Here is a 19,780-nt window from a genome sequence, read left to right on the forward strand (position 1 = left end):
GGGAAAGCAACTTCAGATGCTTACTTTTATCTGTAAACATCCAGGAAAAAAAAAGCATTAAGGAAATAACAGAACACTTTTTTTGTTTTCCTTTTGACTGTACCTCTATCTGGAGAATTTAGTAAAGTTGCAGATGAAGAGGAGAGCCGCTTGCTAATGACGGGATCAACATGTTTCGAAAGATTCATGGTGGAAACTGACCTCCTGTCTGGATCTAAAACAAATGGAGATAATGCTAATTGACAGCCAGCATGCAGGATTGCAATTTCCTAGTTCACTGATGGAAGGAAAAACTAGGATTGGATGCTTTCAGCTCTATGACTAGATCTTTACTATAGCACAGTTTTCTAAGTGGACATTTTAAAGGTAACTTAAAGGCTAGAAATAATACTCATTTTTCTTATAGGAAAATAAAAATATAAAATAACTATTCAGCTCACCAGTTAGTCAGCTAGGGAAATTCAAGCATATTGTTATAATACAACAAATGTAGGAAGACCAAAGGAAAGCCAGCAGAGGACAACGAAAATAATGGAAGGGGACTGTGAAGCAAAAAGGGGCCCATAAAAGTGAACACCTTGGGCTTCCCTGGTGGCGCAGTGGTTGAGAGTCCGCCTGCCGATGCAGGGGACACGGGTTCGTGCCCCGGTCTGGGAAGATCCCACATGCCGCGGAGCGGCTGGGCCCCGTGAGCCATGGCCGCTGAGCCTGCGCGTCCGGAGCCTGTGCTCCGCAGCGGGAGAGGCCACAACAGTGAGATGACTACACAGGTAGACTTATGAAACGCATTTTTGAGCACTAAACGGAGTATGGACATAATTTTCAAATACTACTTGAAAATTATTATTTTCAAGTAATAATTAAATTAAGTTATTAAATTAAATTATTATTTTCAAATGATATTATTTAATATTTCAGAAAATATTATTTAACATTGCAAGGTTTTAGGCCTAAAAAATGTGCCATTAACTTTATGAAATCCTACAGGTCATATTTTCTCAGCACTGGGAATAATAATTTTAAAAACCATCGGTTAATGTATAACCAATAAATACTACCTAGCTGTATGAAAATGGAACTTAGGATCATTTTAAATAGCTACTGGATTAGACAGAAAATCCAAACTGAGATTACTTTTACAGAGTCAAAGAAGTGCTAAGGAGGAAGCATTGAAACTAGAGACAAAAGACTAAATTCACCTAATTCTACCCAAACTACCTTAATGTTACAGGAAACAATGTATACATATGTCAAAACATCATGTTGTACACCTTAAGCATATGCATTTTTATTTCTCAATTATACCTTAATGAAACTGGAGTTGGGGGAGAAAAATGCACCCTTACAAGAAAGAAAAGAAAAACAGGAATTCTGGCCATGTACATGTGTTATTCATTAGAGTGGAGGATTATCACTTCAGAAATTTGTACAAAACATAAAAACACTTTCAAGAATTAAGAAAATAGTTACATTCTACAAATAACGACGTTATCATATGATATATGGGGGGGAGTGGTGTTCTAAATGAAGAAAATCAGGATTTCTTATAAGACACTGTTCTGTCACAAATGTCTGTGTGAAATATTTTACTCATGGATGCTAGGTGGATATTTGATGTTTTAGAACAAAATTATGTATATTCCCAAAAGTCATTTAATGCAGACAACTAAAAACTCTCAAAAGTTACAAGAATCCTTAAAATGCCCAACAGAGCTGATGGGAAAATTTGGGAGCTTCTTAGGACCAGAAGTAAACAAGAGAAGGATCCAGAGGAGTGATCAAACTGAGAAGCCAGTGTTCCTTCCAGATACTGGCTGATCACATGGCCCTCACTCCTGTGTGGACCATCCACCCTGCCCCCTTGGAATAAAGAAAGAAAGGTGCTGACTGGAGACATCCCAGATGTGGGATCCCCAAATGTGAGAACCGCAAGGAAAGCTCACAAGAAAATAAACTAACAGGATGAAGGGTCAGAAGAAATTAAACATCACCTAAACTTCAGATATTAGAAATATGTTTAAAAGGTTTAAAGACAATGGGAATAATAGGAAAAATAATTAATTTGAAAGAGCAAAAAAAAAAAAAAAAGAAAAGTGAACGCCTGCATAATTTCCCGAAGTGTGAACAACGGGGTAGTAATAGTGCTGGTAAGCTAGAATGCAAACACTAGAATAAAAAGAACACCAGGTTCTGTGCGTCTGCTGATACCTTTGCTTGTAGAGTCATTTTACCCAGGGCATTAAAGTTCATTATAGAAAAACAGATTAAAAAGAAAGAAAAAGAAAGTAGTAATAGTGCTGGTAAGCTAGAATGCAAACACTAGAATAAAAAGAACACCAGGTTCTGTGCGTCTGCTGATACCTTTGCTTGTAGAGTCATTTTACCCAGGGCATTAAAGTTCATTATAGAAAAACAGATTAAAAAGAAAGAAAAAGAAACACTTTAGGTGTGGAAAGAATGGCCCCCAGAGCACTTCTTTTTTTAAAGTATACTAATAACCACACCTGTGTGCCTATACCACAGAGTTTAGTGTGGTTTACAGATGTAGAATGAGCCCACAAACTTGCCTAACAAAACTGGCAGCAATGCAAAGAAAATCAGAATTCTTTCTCTTTAAGTTTATTAATAATATTCTTATTGCTGTTGGATCATTTTAGGGTAATTCTTAAAGGTCAAGTCAGAAGAGAAATAATAGCTGTGTGTGTATAAAAGGCAAAAATCAGCTTTGATAGTTTGTTCTCTGTACAGTGGAACTAAGCTATAACCACACTCACTAGCGTAAATCACGTTCCCTGAATAAAACTGCATGTAAGGAAAAGTCTAAAAATCTCATCATTATATTTACGGAGGATGCAGGGAGCTTTTCTGGCCTATAATAGCCAAAGTTAAAGAGGTTTTGCCGTATTTTATTTTATTTTCTATGGTTAGCTTCTTCTAAAACTGAAAACAAACCAAAATATTCCTCGTGCGAGAGGCCTTCAAACCCCGTTCCCACTGGTCTAGCTAACCCTGGTGGTAAAAATGTTACAATTTCCCCCACAGAATAACCATTTTGGGCCACTATTTACAGTGCGCATGGGATAAGCAAGTCTTCCACCAACATCAGACATGCTACAGGGACTCATCTTTAAGGCTGAAGCAATTTAATTAAAATCTTTTTTATTTATTGAAGTATCCTTGACTTACATGAAGCAATTTCATTATTAAAAGGAAAATAACCAAACATCATTTCTGTGACTCAAATTTACACTTAACTGACGGGCTCTTAGGGCAATCCTAACAACGAAAAGATTTAGGGTAAAATGTCAAAAGGAACATCTTAATGATCAAATGTGAGGCTCAAGGGCACGAGGAAGGAAAATGAAAGTCATTTCTAGGAGATCTTACAGCAATACCTTTTCTGATATTGCTTTATACGTTAAGCTTCAGTTGGGGGGAAATTGTGTCTACGTGCAGGCCTAACATGCACCATTAAAATTATGGAGATATAATACGCATTTATTATATTACTTAACATATAAGAATTTTTAATCTTTTTCTTTTCCTCTCTGAACAAAACACAGATCCACAAAAGGATTTATGAAGAATCGGTTTAAAACGTATAAAGTTTTACAAAGTAGTGCGAGCTGATGTGGGAGCAGTGAGACAACACACTGATTTAATCTGGATTAAATTCAGTTTCTAGGATTTGTTTGTTGTACCTACCACAAGTTAGGCCTTGTTGTGAAGTAAGGGGTAAAGTGATCAAGACCTGGTCACTGCTCTCAAGATCTCAGCACATCATTCTGACCTTTGAGAATTTTGGCAAATTCCCATTATTTTCAAACTACTCTGTTCCAGTATAAGAGCAATTTTCTCTAATTCACAAACCTTATAAAAAAGGATTTTATCCAACAGCTCACAAGTACAACGCTGGTTTCTCTTGCTCTGAGTGGCAATACAAAGGTTATATATTGAACTGAGTGTGGAAGCAAGAAGTAAAGCTAAGTAACTTGAGTTCCCCTCAAAAAATGTTTGAAAATCTGTAACAGGTTTACATGTGAAACGTGCACATGTAAAACATGAAGCCAGGTAGAAGAAAAATAACTAAGGTTATAAAAGTATATACCATGACAGCTTTTCTGCATGGAACAAATATGCAAAATTATCCCTAGAAAGAAATATCACATGTAAATGATCCTTATGACCACAGATTTGATATGTGCCCCACAGCAAATACCACTGGGTCATGAAGAGCCAAGGGAAAAAAAACATGCTTTCAAATTTGGTTCACTGCAAAGTTGTGGCAACATATGCTTTTAGATCTTTTTAAATGAAGGGGTTAGAGAAGACACACTGAATGTTAGGAATGAAAGAGAATAAAGCAAACGAAAATCCATAGTTATTCAGATAAAAACTGAAAGTGGCAACAGCTGTACTGATGGGGCAGTTGGGTGGATAAAGCCACACTGGATGTACTTTGAGCCCTGGTGATGTATTAGTGAAAAAAACATTTTCTTAAGGTTTTATCCAAAATGATCATTTAAAAAGAAAGTAAACATAGCACATGTAATTACTTTATTTCAATACCTTTAAGTCACCTGAGTCATACTATCAACACTTGAGAAACACTGTGCCACGTCCCAGATCTAGGTCTATGCAACAGGATATTAAGCATGCATTATGACTAAGGTGGTGATGGTTCAGCTATTGATGAACTGGCCCTAGGTCTGAGGTGCTAGCTACAGGTCAGGCAATCAGCAAATCACAAGGATGTCTGTACCAGGTTTTCTAGTACCACCAAAAGTTGTGAAGTGGTGGTCCAGTCCTGCTAAATCGAGAAAGGTGAATGATGACTCAACAAAACCACCTGGGGACAGAATGTAAGACAATGATTTTTCAAAGTAAATTAAAAAAAAAAAAAAAAAAGCTTATTAGACTCACACAAATGAAAAAGAACTGACATGCTATATAAAATTCAAGGTGTATTGAATTTACAGTACAAAAATAACCTTTCACTAAATCCAAATTTCAGTACGATTTTTATGTCAATTCAAGAACAAGGGAACATCCATTTGCTTGGACATCTACTATTTCTAGCTTCAGAAATCCGTATTTTCTCTTGAAGAGCCTTAGTGTTGCACATACTTTAGGGTCAGAATACATGAGCTCATAGTATTGATTCTATTTGTCAATATTGCTATGGTTCTTCCGGAGAAAAAGACGAAACCGGTTAACCTATTCCATAATCCTGAAACCACTATGCAAATGAATTACTTAAAATAATGTAGAGTTGAAAGTAGTTGTTTAGAAACATTGCATAGATTTCCAATTCTTTAAGGAATTTTGTAAAGGACGAGAAAATCAGCCTGTGTGGAGGGAGGGAACCTCATCTTCTTACCTCCATCACCCTCTTATCCTCAAACAGTAGAAGCATCGTTTAAGTGTAACTTAATTATTTCCGCAGGATTTTTGTTTTGCAAACACAGAATAAAAAAGCAACTGTGACTTGTACTGTCCAGAAAAAAACAGTGATTTTTGAAAGCCGTTACTGTCTGTTTACCTGCGCTGTGGATACTGGGGCTCCCGTGGAGAGCACCTCCCCATGACCACCGGTTATGCTTCTGTTTTGGCTTCTGGCTCCTTTCCATTGTACGTCGTACAACGGCTTCATGGCGTTCCTTAAAGGGAAGAGAGGAGCTGATGATTAGGTTCCACCTGGATGTCTGAGGAGTCTTCGACTTAAGGCAGAGTGGAGAGAGAGGTACTACTTAAACTTCCTAAGTCCTACACCTTAAGGTGAGAGTAATATCAACCTGGGTGGGGGGTTACTGAAATTATTAGGTTCCAGCTGATAAAACGCTTGGCATACAGCAGGTACTTAAATAAATGACGATTACTATTAGTACTGGGAGCGTGATGCTTTCATCAACTCGCATAAGCCTGGTAGTGCAGGTCTTAGCTTAAACACATGTGGTACTGTATTTTAAAAACAGCATCTGGAATCTACGGATGCGGGGAATCCTAACCCCACGACTTAATGGATTGTACGACTTTCTGTAACTTACCTCTTCTGAGTCTAAATGTGCATTTTCACAAAAACTGACAACACTTACTCAAGGACTGAGTAAGAGTTCAATGAGACAATCTATGAGAAAACGTTTGTAAATGGTAAAGCCCTACAGAAATCCAATTACTGGGAGCAGTCTTAAGACTTCAGTATAGATGAAGTAAACATAAATAAGTTATAGGTCTAGACCGGTGAAATGAGCTTTTAAAGTTCCTGGGGCAACAGTGACAATCATACCATTCTCTACCTGATTTCCACACCACAACCTCCCTGGAAACTATGAGTCTGTAAATCTGCTGCCTCTGAGACATTCTTGGTGTGCATCCCAGCGCCTTAACGGGAAGCTTCACAGTAAATGTGCTGTGTTTCTGAAACAGACGAGCCTCCCACGTTTCCCCCAGAGCAGCGTCTCACCTTGTCCTCCTCGAGCCTCTGCCTTCGCTTCTCGTCCACAGCAGCCCTCCTACGCTCCTCTTTCAGCCTCTGCTCTTCTAACTTCTTTTTCCGCTCCTCCAGGTGCTTTTCGTAGTGCTGCCTGGCTCGCTCTTCCCTCTCTAACCAGATTATTTCTCTTGCAGCTTCAGGAAGAAAAATGAGGGAAAGCAAACACAGGCAGGTTTAAAAACTTAACAGTTAGGGCTGTAGAAACGGCCCATATTTAACAAACATGGATGGGGTCTTTGGTTTTAATTAACCAACCACGGCCTTTGCTTTTCTCAAATTTTCAGGAAAAAAAAATATTACTGTTAAATTTTTAGCGTAACATAATATGCAAACAACGAGGCCAAAGAAGATGCACTGAATTCTACTCTTTGCGAACTGGAACAGCCCTCTAGTTTGGTATATTATTACTCCAGAAGAGTGCATGCATCACAACTCAATGCTGATAGCGATGTGATGCCCTCAAACCCACAGTACCATCTGTCTCTCTCTCATTAAAACATGTGATATCCTCCAGATCAGAAGTGTGTGCCTTGGGCTTCCCTGGTGGTGCAGTGGTTAAGAATCCGCCTGCCAATGCAGGGGACACGGGTTTGAGCCCTGGCCTGGGAAGATCCCACATGCCACAGGGCAACTAAGCCCGTGTGCACAACTACTGAGCCTGCACTCTAGAGCCCATGAGCCACGACTACTGAGCCCACGTGCCACAACTACTGAAGCCTGAGCGCCTGGAGCCCGTCCTCCGCAACAAGAGAAGCCACTGCAATGAGAAGCACACGCACCACAACGAAGAGTAGCCCCCGCTCACCGCAACTAGAGAAAGCCCGCACGCAGCAACGAAGACCCAATGCAGCCAAAAATAAATTAATTAAATAAATAAATTTAAAAAATTTACGAAAAAAAAAGTGTGTGACTTCATTTGTTTCAACATAGCATTGGTTCTGTAAGTGTTAAAAGGATTTGGGAGAAAATCCCAAAGATGGATAGTTGATGAAAGATATGCCTCACAGGCATATCACACTGAGTCAGTAAAAGGATGTCAGGGATCAAATAAGCAGTGGACCTTGTGTCTGAAGAGTTCATAATCTATTTAGGTAAGACTTAAAGAAAAAGCTGAATGAAAATACACAACTCAAAAAATATGGTTCAATGATGGAATGCTTCCTTTCTTCTTTACATATATATGCTCCTTCCTCATTTCAGGGAAAAATAAATCCCACAAAACTTTAAAAAATATGATGCTTCCTTCAGCTGTGACAGCTAAACACATTTTTAATGTGAGTTATTAACATTGTTGGCAAAAGTGTCCAAACAAAATATCGAATATAAACCTAGAGGACACTATGGTGGTATATCAATTAAAATGTTACTTTTCAAGGGAAAAACAATAAATTCAGAACATTTTGTTTCCTCTAAATATTTGATATTAGAGATTCTGTATTTCTGCTACCATTAAATCTTTCCAGAGCTATTCATTTCAGGAGACAAATCTACTGAAATGGATCTGAACTGGCCTGACTTTCATGGAAGGAAAAGGATGAGGACAAACCCACCGTAAGCCTGTCCTCTGACATCACTCAGGGTGGTACACAGAGATCTGGGTTTTCCCAGCAGCTCTGCTGCTAACACATAGTGAGACCTGAACAATTTCATTTGCATTTCAGTTTACTCTTGCCTAAAACATGAAGAAATTGATCTTCAAGGTTCCTTCCTTCCAATGTTTAAAGCCCATGGCTTTAAAGAAATTCTCAGGCCCAAGTTAAAAGTTTACTCAGAGGAAAAGCACATAGTATGTGCTCAATAAATATTTACTGAATGATTGAATAAATTCAAAAAAATACTCTGAGAACACATATTAAAAGTAACAGATAGACAGCATTATTCACAACAGCCAAGATATGGAAGCAACCTAAGTGTCCATATCAATAGATGAATGGACAAAGAAGATGTGGTATACATAGGCCATGGAATATTACTCAGCCATAAAAAATAATGAATCTTGCCATTTGTGACAACATGGATGGACCTAGAGAATATTATGCTAAGTGAAATAAGTCCTACCTAAACTTGGCCTTAATATCTTTATTTGGTCTTGTTCTGCATTGCTCTCCAAAACATCCTCTTCATTCTCCCTGGAGACCTTTCTCCTTACTGCACCTCCTAAACAAATCATTACTTCCCCCATCTCTTTGCTCCTATGGTTGCCTTGCTGGGAAAGTTGCTATCCTTTTTTTTAATCCAAACAGATCCATTCTTTAAGGCAGCAGCCTCATGAAAACACAGATTGCTGGGCTCCAACCCTCATTCATTTCCGCTTTTTCTAGGACGGGGCCCAGTAATCTTCATTTTAAACAAACTTCCCAGGTGATTCTCGTCCCAAGTGATGCACTGATGGCATATGGAGGAACACTGCCCTTAAGGTCTTCTCCAGAAGCTTCATCTCTTCAGGGCTCATTGCTGCTCTTATGACATCTACCACAAACTTTAGCATTTCTTATACTCTGATTTCTATGTAGCAAAGGACTCCCCCCCACACACTTTTTTCCCACTCACTATAGTGTTTTTCACAACTTGTACATAACCAAGGGCCTTACTAATTAATTACTTCCTGATTCATTGAGGACTACTACTTGACTCGTTCACCCATAACTGTCTGGTCTTAGGCAAATTACTTAACTTCCTTATGCCTCACTTCTGTCAGGGTAAATTTTGGCTACATATAGGACCTTCTCATGGGTTTACTGTGAGGATTAAAAGAATCATTACATCTAACATAGTTAGAATAGTTCTCTGCACTTAGTAAGCATTCAGTAAATATTAGCCATTATTGCCAGATTTGTCATCATCATAATTCCAATTCAGAAAATTAAAGGTAGCTCGTAACGTTGTGTTATCAATCACAACAGGGCTAGACATTATTACAACAATAATTAGTTTTATCCCAAATAATCTTTTAAAGGAAGAATATTTCTTTATCAAACTCTTGAGTTCCACTTCTAATTTTCTACCAGGACGTGGAGATCCTATTGCAGTGCCTTTTTAAACAACTGTCGTCTTTAAACAGCCATACAGAGAACAGGCAAACAATGGTGAAATAGCAAACAGCAGTTTCATATTATTGCAGAGTATGCTGGTGACTGCTAGGATTATCACCAAGTACAGATCATGCAATCTTTTAAACTGAAGGATAACGTAAAATATTTCAATATTTTAATAAGAATTGAAAGTTAACTAATTCTAAGAGGTTTCGTTATTTAAAATATTCCCTGTGGATGATAGATAATATCAAAGTTTTTTATTTGCTCATTAAGAAATGAGACTTTTGAACGCAAGAAAAAAAAATCAACAATTGCTATGGACTGAACTGTGTCCCCTCCACTGCAATTCATATGTTGAAGCCCTAATGCTCAATGTGACTTTATTTGGAGATAGGGCCTTCAGGAGGTAATCATGGTTAAATGAGGTCATAAGGGTAGGGACCTAATCCAATAGGATTACTGTCCTTATAAAAAGAGACACCAGAGAGCTCACTCTCCCTCTCTCTTCACGCTCAGAGGAGAGACCACGTGAGAACAGAGCGGCCACCTCAAAGCCAGGAAAGGAGCTCTCATCAGAAACTGAAGCCTACCATAGCCTTGATCCTGAACTTTCCAGCCTCCAGAACTTTAAGAAAATAAAGTTCTGTTGTTTAAGCCATGCAATCTATGGTAGTCTGTTATGGAGGTCTGTACAGACAAATACAACTCATTCAGTATTTAAATCATTAACATTCACTAATTTCATAGCGGCAGCTCTGTAAAAGAATAACATGTCCCAAAAAAGGACCTGTGATGAATATCATTAACCTTTACTTTTGTGAAGTTATCATTTTCTCCTGGACTCTGAGATCATAACATAAAAATGAAATGAAATGTTCCACTGTGGCCCCTGGAACTTAACAACCCAGTCCCATCCCTGAGCTGCTGCCACCAGGATTATACTTCAGTGACACTGTAACAGTATGTCAGTGCCACACAAACGGGAAATTCGCCATCAATCTGAACTCTGTTTAGAAACACACAGTGACTCGTGTACTAAAAGGAGTTTGAAATGAAAGGGTATAGGATAGAGCAGAAGCTCCGGCTTCACAGGAACCTGAGTCCACCCCCCACTCCTGCCACCCCCCAGTATGTGTCACTGAGCAAGCAGTGACTTCTGTGGTCTCGTTTCCTCAAACCGTCTTCCTGACAGGGCTGCCAGGTGGGCTCGCTGTAACATATAACGTGCCAGGTACATGGTAGGGACTCCGTACATGTAGATAGTTATAGTGAGTGAATCTTTATGATCGTTATACTAACTCCTGTCTTATCACTACAGAAAAAAGGCAGCTAAACAGAAGAACACAGATAGGACAGAGAACCAGATGGTGCACTCGTGGGCTGGGTCAACTCCAGTCCCAGTCACATTCGACCACCTAGTGCCCAGCCTGGTCCTTCTGAGCAGTCTTACAACAGTGTGGGTGAAGAATGTGTTCCACTACCGTCTGAGGGAAAGAAAATGATGACACTCAGAGAATAGAGCAATGTTAACACTGAACCTCTGAAACACACACAGCTTAGGTTCATGCTAGGATATGGAAGGATATGAATAGGTTGCTGGTAACACTGGCTACCAGAACAGCCAGTAGTATCATGAAAAGTCAGAAAACGACAAGTGATAATATCTGAGTTTGGATCTTGATTCTGCCGCTAACTCTGTGTCACCTTGGAAAAAATGAGCTAACCCCTTTGACTTCTAAGTTAGAGAGCGTGTACAAAATGTTCTCCAAGATCTTTTTCAATTCACTCCCATGACTCAGTTGTTTTTACCTTTGAGGACATATGAGGGATTACAATTAGCTTTCTTTCTGTTTTGATTTTGAGGGCTAAAAATTTAATTTTTGTGCTTTATCTCAATAATTGTTGTGATTACTTACATTCAAATAAATTTCATTTTCATGTTGGTATGAAAACACTGATTTTTTTGTGTGTGCTAAATATTAATAAAAAAAAATGGCTTAACTTGGTTAATCAACCCTGGGAAGGGGGGCTGTGGACTGAAAAATAAGAGCATCTGTGTAGGAAATACAATTAATTTTATTTAATAATGAAGAAATGGGAATGAAAAGGTAACCACTAATAGTATGGAAAACTGTAGCACAATTTCTAAATTAATACGGGGAATCATGGAATGAACAGTACTTGCATCAAACCAACGCCTACACCTCTATACCACCAACCCTACCCCTACCATAAAAAGGGAAAAAAACAAAGTTTAAAAGGAATGAAACTAAGCTAAAAGGAATAAAACTAAGCCTATTAGTTAAGACTGAGAGTTTTAGACCAGGCCAAAGCGAAAAGCTAAAGGAATAAAACTAAGCCTACTGGTTAAGATTGAGACTTTTAGACCAGGCCAAAACACAAAACACCCAGTTACGTAGTTTGAAAGAAACAAACCTAAAACCAAGTGTCAAAGAAAATAATGAATGAACAAATAGCTATCAGGCAAATGAAAACAAAATTGTAATAAATGTGGGAATGATAATCCCATTTTGCCTGGTAGTAAAAATCAAATGAAGAAAAAAACCGCAAAGGAGATAAACAGCTCTCCCAGGATCACATGGTCTAAAAGAGGTAGAGTTGAAATTTTAAGTCAGCTCTGATTCCAAAGCCTGTACTTTCTGTTACTACACACTATTTCCTCCGTATTCACAGCTTCCTGCCTAAAATTGCCACTTGAATTATTTCCTGGTCAGATCCATCACATAACCTTACTCATATCTGCATATTCATCCCTACCTCAAACCAGAACCTGCTCTGCCTTCTACGTTCTGATAGCAGATACATGACCTCCTAATGGTTTACAAAGTTAGATCCCTCGAGGTCATTCTCAATTTCACCTCATGAATGCTCCAACCTAACTCCACACTTCCACAATTGACTCCATCATTTTACATCAGAATTCAGTGTCTCCCCTCCCAACCTTTCGACTCTACTGTATTTAAGCCCTCATTCCCTTCTTATTCCTGGTGTTTAGTCTATCTCCTCTTCACATCCATCCTTCATACTGTTCTCAGAGACATCTTCCCCCCCACCCCCAAACAAACCGAATGTCACAGTCCTGCTTGAAAACCTGTTGGTTCCCCACTGTTCCCCAGTTCAACTCCTTAGATTGACCGTACAATCATGTACATTTTTACAAGCTACCTCCTGCCCCAAACACCTCTTCCCACCTGGCAAACTTCAACCATCTTTCAAGTCCTGGGTCAAATGGCCCTTCCTCTGGTGGCAAAGTAACTCCCATAGCTCCTTCAGACTCCTACCTGTACTCTAGATCGTTAACTACTCTGCTCTTACTGAGTTCTTCCCCATATAAAACGGTGTCTAGTTTAGCAGATGATAAAAGTAAGTATGATGAATAAATGAGCTAAGGAGTTAAAGGATTATATGACTGCCAAGCAAAGTGATTTACATTGAGCCTTAGTGTTAATTCAAAGCCTTCTCAACAAGTCATTTAAACTGTGTTTCTACTTTCCTCTCATTTGAATATTACGCTGGAGAACTGCCTGGTAATAAGGATGACCCTGCAGATACCCACAACACCTGTGTCTCCTGCCCGAGGGGACTTCCTACTTTGCCTTCGTCCCTTGACATAGCGGTAGACTAATGGGACTGAGGTGCTGAGACAGAGCTGAGGTGCTTATACTTGTGAAATGTCTAGACCCTTTCTTTGGACATAGGAAAGCAATACTGTGCCAGGACTTCTTATCTTCAGAGCTAGGCCTAAAGGAGGGTTTAGCCTCAGCTAAAGTAAACGGAGTTTTGCTAAAGCACACAGAGCAATCGTTGTCCTTGGAATCTTTTTGTTACTGCCTCGACCCTAATTCACTTTCACTCCTCATAGACTGTTGCCATCCTCTTCCCTGGCTGTCTTACTGAGCCCCAGCCTACTAGACCAGAAGCACAAACACCCCTCTATCTTTGTCTCCCTGTAGCTCAGAAACATTAGGTTTTGCCAATCCCAGGCATCTAGGTCAGTCTCTGGGGTCACATGACCTGCCATTCTCATCTTTATCACCACCATCATCATCGGTGAGCTGTGCTCAGTCCTTTATGCTGACACCAAGTGATTTACAGGCAGTACCTTCATAGCTGATATCTGCCAGTGAGGTAGACATTGCTACTAAACTTATTTTATTAAACTTATTCACAGAGAAGTGAAGTAACCTGTCTGATGTCTCAAAGTTAGTCAGTGGTGGAACTGCAATCCAAACTCTGGACTGTCTGACTCTAGAAGAAAACGAGGAACCATTATGCTAAAAGGCAGGATTTGGAACACCTCCCCATGACTAAAGTTCCTCCTCTAGATCGGGACAAAGTGTTCATCCAATGATGTGAAGATCCTGATCTTCCAACGTCACTCTTGGCCTTCGTCATCGTCTATTTAAAAGACCATTTACTTTTCAGGCTTTAAGACCTTTTAATTGTCAGCTTTAAAGGCAAAGTCAACCTGGGAGAAATAAACAATGGCTGCTTAGTCACAATGATTCACCTTATGTCAAAGCTTCAGCCTCTGAGTTATCTAATCCATCCCGCAACAAGCATTTATTCTTTCCAGTCCTGAGCCTGACTCATGATGCAGTGCTTTGGTATGTGCTCCTGTCCGAATTCCTCCCACTAACATGTACTCAGATCCTTTGGTTGTTCATAACCTGCCTGGAGGCCTTGGGAGCTTTTTTACACTTCATTCATTAAGTGACAACTTTAGGAGAGCAGATGCCGTGGTTGACCACAGATCTGTCAAAGTTTTACCCAGTAAAAATTTGGATTAGAAAGACTTTCCCAAAGTCTGTTTCTGTTTTTTTTTTTTTTTTTTTTGGTGTGTGGATAGTCTTATTAAAACCAATGACTGTCTATCAATGATAATAATGTGAAATGTAAAACCAGGGACAGTTTCACTTATGATGCTAATCAGAGTACGGCATCACTGGTTGTTTACTAATTAATTCTAACCTCTCTATCAACATTTTTGAGATGAACATTCTAAGCCAGGTTGAAATGATCATTTATCTCTTGACTGCACTCTTATTAATACTGCTGCCCGAGGTGACAACACACACTGAGTAAGAAGGGTGCGGAAGGAAGCAAAGCAGAAAAGCTGTGACTGGAAGGGCAAGGAGGTCTGGTGAAATTATCTGAGAAACAATGCAAAAATAATTTAATTGAAGGTCAAAATCCTTTTCATATTATCTTATTGTTATTTCTAATATAATACATTATGATAGATCTCCTGTACAGCTTTGAACTTAGCTATAAAACCCAATATGAATGAACTGAATGAGAGATTTGATTAAGTTTATTTTTTCTTCATGAGCTATGAGTCAGTCATACAATTCTCTGATAAGCTTCCATGATTTTATAGACTTTCAGAAAGCCCCCAGCTGGGAATGTGACTCCATTCGCATCAATACTTCAAACCATAATCTGTATTACCTTCAAAAAAGGGAAACCTTATATCTTCCTAAACACAGAAGACTATTCGTCTGCTAAATATTCCTTTGAATTTGTCAACATATTGTAGGACTATTAGTTTCATAACATATATGAAGACCAAGCAGTTTAAAGGCACAACTATTCTATAGATTACCTTTGTATCCTTGTTCGTCTGAGAAAATGCTTAAGAATAAGAATTTCAGACTTGCTTGAGCGGACTATTATAAGGGTGGGTATTACCTGATAATTTGGTAATGTCTAACTAATTTGCAGTATACCTGCTGCATTCACCTCTACTTATATTGAAACATACAGATTTACTATTCATTTACCATTCAACCAACAATTGTTAGACATCGACTATGTGCCAGGCACTATTCTAGGTACTAGGCTATAGAAATTTAAAAATGACACAAGTCCTTTCTTTTATTATGCTTATATTCCAGTGAAAGCACACAGACAACAAACAAATAAAATATATACATGCTTAGATACTGACAGTGACGTGGAGAAAAATAGAGGACTAGTTTGGGGGAGCTGCAAATTCGACTAAGATGGCCAAGGAAGGCCTCACTGAAGACATGGAATTTAAACAATATCGGAAGGAGGAGAGAGAATGAGCTACATGCATCTCTCAGGACAAACATTCCAGGTGGAGTGCATAGCAATGTAAGTTCCAGGAGGTTAGAAAATTGATCTTTCACTTTAAGAGCCCCAGGGTTCCTGGCTTAATAGTGACCGCACATCAAATATTAGGTGAATGAATATGTGAATTAAAACAGCAGGAAATAGCTGTAAAAAAAGGTGGCGGTGGTAGTTAGTATTACTTTAAACTATCTAAAGTGAAAAATGTATACTATTGCATAATTCTACATGCTTTGATTCTTGTAGATGTTTTTGAAGAGAAATTAGTAACCAGGATCTATTCCAAGTTCTAACAGACTCTTTTTCTTTTTACTTTTTTGTGGTACGTGGGCCTCTCACTGTTGTGGCCTCTCCCGTTGTGGAGCACAGGCTCCGGACGTGCAGACTCAGCGGCCATGGCTCACGGGCCCAGCTGCTCCGCGGCATGTGGGATCTTCCCGGACCGGGGCACGAACCCGCATCCCCTGCATCGGCAGGCAGACTCTCAACCACTGCGCCACCAGGGAAGCCCACAGACTCTTAATGGACTCCAAGGCTAACAAATGGTCAATGCCACAAAATTTTCTCAAAAAGATATCAGAATCTGCTCCAACACTTACATTTACCCTCTGGTTCTGTGTCAAATGGACAGTGAGTACAGCACCCATGTACCTTGCTTGTGCATGAGGAAGCAGAAGAGCTCTTCCTTCACGTGAGAGCTGGGTATGTGCCCAGCTCTGAAACTTCGGAAAATCTACCACCGCATCTGAAGCATAGGGACCACTCTCTACTTAACAGAATCACCACTTGTTGAAAAATGTAAACATTGATCTTGGTGACCCTGTACATATTAAAGATATGCTTAGGCGCTTCCGTGGTGGCACAGTGGTTGACAGTCTACCTGCCAATGCAGGGGACGTGGGTTCGAGCCCTGGTCTGGGAAGATCCCACATGCCGCGGAGCGAATGGGCCCATGGGCCACAGTTACTGAGCCTGCGCGTCTGGAGCCCGTGCTCCGCAGCGAGAGAGGCCGCGATAGTGAGAGGCCCGTGCACCGCGATGAAGAGTGGCCCCCGCTTGCCACAGCTGGAGAAAGCCCTTGCACAGAAACGAAGACCCAACACAACCATAAATAGATTAAAAAAAAAAAAAAAATATATATATATATATATATGCTTAAATAGTTGATATGACAGAAAGAAGAAAGGGTCTATTAACTATCCCATTTTTTAAGATTCAGTTCCTCCCTTGAGCTAAATTATCACAATGCACTTTTAAAATAAAATAAATGACAGTCCATAAAATAACTTAACATCAGCAACTATGGCAGGCTCACATAACAAAAAGTACAACCAGGCTTCCCTCGTGGCGCAGTGGTTGAGAGTCCGCCTGCTGATGCAGGGGACACGGGTTCGTGACCTGGTCCGCGAAGATCCCACATGCCATGGAGCGGCTGGGCCCGTGAGCCATGGCCGCTGAGCCTGCGTGTCCAGAGCCTGTGCTCCTCAGCGGGAGGGGCCCCAGCAGTGAGAGGCCCGTGTACCGCAAAAAAAAAAAAAAAGTACAACCATTGTGTTAATTTGCACCTAAATGTGATAATACAGAGTGAAGTGTTTAGAACACTGCTTGGCCCATAGTTAGTGCTCAATAAACATTATTATTATTAATGAATAATATTAATATTATTAATACGTAATTAAAGGCTTGGGTAAAATCAGGAAAAGCAGCAAATATTTATTATGCGTCTGTTTTATATTTCGCGCTGTATATTGGGATAAAAAGAATTAGAAAACCATGGCTATACCCTTTAAAATATATACAACCAGAAAGTTCTATAAAGTCCAAATAGAAAACGTTCAGTAGCATATAAAGTAGCACTAGAATGTGAGCTAAAATATGATAGTTATGCAAGATATAGAGGAAGAAAATGAGAGTTTCCAAAAGGGGAAAGATCATAAAAACCAGGAAGCCGTCAAAAAGAAGGACTGGAACTAACCGTGACCGAGCTGGAGGAATGAAGTATATCTATGAGATAGTTTTGGGTAAGTAAAATCTAAATTTACTAAGGTCTGAACTAGGATGAGAGCAGAGGCAGCAAATTTAAAGGCATGGATCTGAGACCTATGTTGAAGACAGAGGCCTGCTGGTCTTGTGACTAAATGGATTCAGGGATAGTGAGCGTGGCAAATTCCACCTAAAAACCAGGCTAGAGGTAGCTGAAGCCCCAGCCAGAGGACTAGGCTGAGTCCAGACTGACCACTGGTACCTACAAGTGGCTCAACAGGTCCGAGTGGAGACTAGGCAGTGCACAGACCTGGACCACCACGTTTCATTCTGTAAAAGATGCGGTAGTTAAGGCTGGTAGAAAGATGCCAGTACCTCCAGCAGCAGGAGAAAGCATCAAAAATAGCGGAAAGATAATTGGGCGGGGCAGGGGGGATGCTGGTGCAATTGACCGAGACACAGAAATTCCTCAGAGGAGTGTTCTGGAGGGAAAGTTGATGGGCAATGTAGTTGTATAGAGCGGGGGTCCCCGATCTGCGGGCCACGGACTGGTAGCGGTCCGAGGCCTGTTAGGAAGCAGGCCCAACAGCAGGAGCTGGGGGCTGGGCAGGCGAGCAAAGCTTCACCTGCCGCTCCCCACCGCTCGCATTACTGCCTGTACCAACCAGCCACCGCGCCCCCATGGGAAAATTGTCTTCTACGAAACTGGTCCCTGGTGCCAAAAAGGTTGGGGACCGCTGGTATAGAGGTTGAGTTTCAGATGACAGGAAAGCATCTACTGCCTTATGAGTGAGTTGGAAATGTGAAACCCACATTATCAAAAAAGGAGGGTTGAAACCATGACACAACCCTCCTTTTTTGTACAACTACAAATACAATTCTCCCACTTACCCCAGGAAGGAAACCAAAATTAAAGCTTAGAAGAGAGATGGTACAAAAGATGCAGAAGTCAAGAGAGAGAAGTTTGAAGGAACGGCCTGAATAGAATCAGATGAAATAGAGAGTGGTTGAGATTTCTTCATGGGAAAACCTTTTAACGCAGAAAAATAAAGCTTTCAGAGCGCATATGCTCAACCAAACAAACAGAACAGTCCCGTACTTGAAGAATTATGCCTGATTTTATGTGATAAATTGAAGGATAATGTGGAAAGAGCAGGCCACATGATATAATCCTACCATAAAGCATTAAGGCATGACTCAGAAATGTATCCTACAGAAAGTTATTAATAGATCCTCCCTGTTTGCAGAACAATACAAACCTGACATGCAACCCAAAACAAAGACCTTTATTCTCCCTCTTTTTAACTTGCTTTTTAAAAATGTGGATTACAAAAAAAAAAATCTTTAATGATTTCAATGTTAATTTCAATCTACATCCAACAGTGAATAATCAATCTCACCGGCCAATAACTTTAAACTTTGCTTTGTTGGAATTTCTGGAATGTATTTTTTTTCTAACTTGGAAAGCTTTAAAGTTTGAAAGTTTGATAATAGTTGATATTATCAACTGCTTTCGTGTTTTCAGAAAGCACACCCCAAAGACCTGCTGCTAAGTGACAACCCTTCCCCACCCCTCCCACTTTTTTTGTCTTTTTTTTTTTTTTTAACTATTCTACTCCCATCATAGCTTCTGCAAAGCACAGTTTATATTTATGGGTAGTTTATCAGCTGCACTTTTTCTTTTAGAACTAAAATTTTTTTAGAAATTACCCTTATGTATTCTAAGGCACAGCTTAAATTAGATGCTAGATTTTAGATGATTCTTTTACAAATGTACGTGTGCATGTATGTTTAGTTGTGTATTTATGAAGATTAGTTTCTACTCTGACAGCTTAAGTGTAAAAGAATAGGCCAAAATTTAAAAGAAATTTTAAAAGAAAATGCAAATAATGCAGAAAAAAATAAAAATGAATAAAATAAAATAGAAATATGATAGATAAAAATGTATTTCATTAAGATTATGACTGTCAATACAACAAAAGAGATAATATCAAAATTAAGGAAAAGTAGGAATTCCCTGGCGGTCCAGTGGTTAGGACTCCTCTCACTGCCGAGGGCCCGGGTTCAATCCCTGGTCAGGGGAACTAAGATCCCACAAACTGAGTGGTGGGGTCAAAAAAAAAAAAAAAAAAAAAAAAAAAAAGGAGAGAGC

The 19,780-nt window shown here is 39.6% G+C and overlaps 1 protein-coding gene across 1 annotated transcript in view; it reads right to left on the reverse strand.

Annotated features, from left to right (window-relative positions):
• The window catches only part of MAP7 (microtubule associated protein 7), a 156,023-nt gene that overhangs the window by 32,199 nt on the left and 104,044 nt on the right, over window positions 1-19,780 (reverse strand). The window contains exons 4-6 of the mRNA XM_007468744.1: window positions 6,464-6,627; window positions 5,543-5,660; window positions 104-214 (exon numbers count right to left, since the gene is read on the reverse strand). Of these exons, the coding sequence (XP_007468806.1) occupies window positions 104-214; window positions 5,543-5,660; window positions 6,464-6,627 (393 nt within the window). The remainder of the gene's footprint in view (window positions 1-103; window positions 215-5,542; window positions 5,661-6,463; window positions 6,628-19,780) is intronic.

The sequence above is a fragment of the Lipotes vexillifer genome, unplaced genomic scaffold, assembly GCF_000442215.2.
Source record: "Lipotes vexillifer unplaced genomic scaffold, Lipotes_vexillifer_v1.1 scaffold1572, whole genome shotgun sequence".
Lineage (NCBI taxonomy): Eukaryota > Metazoa > Chordata > Mammalia > Artiodactyla > Lipotidae > Lipotes > Lipotes vexillifer.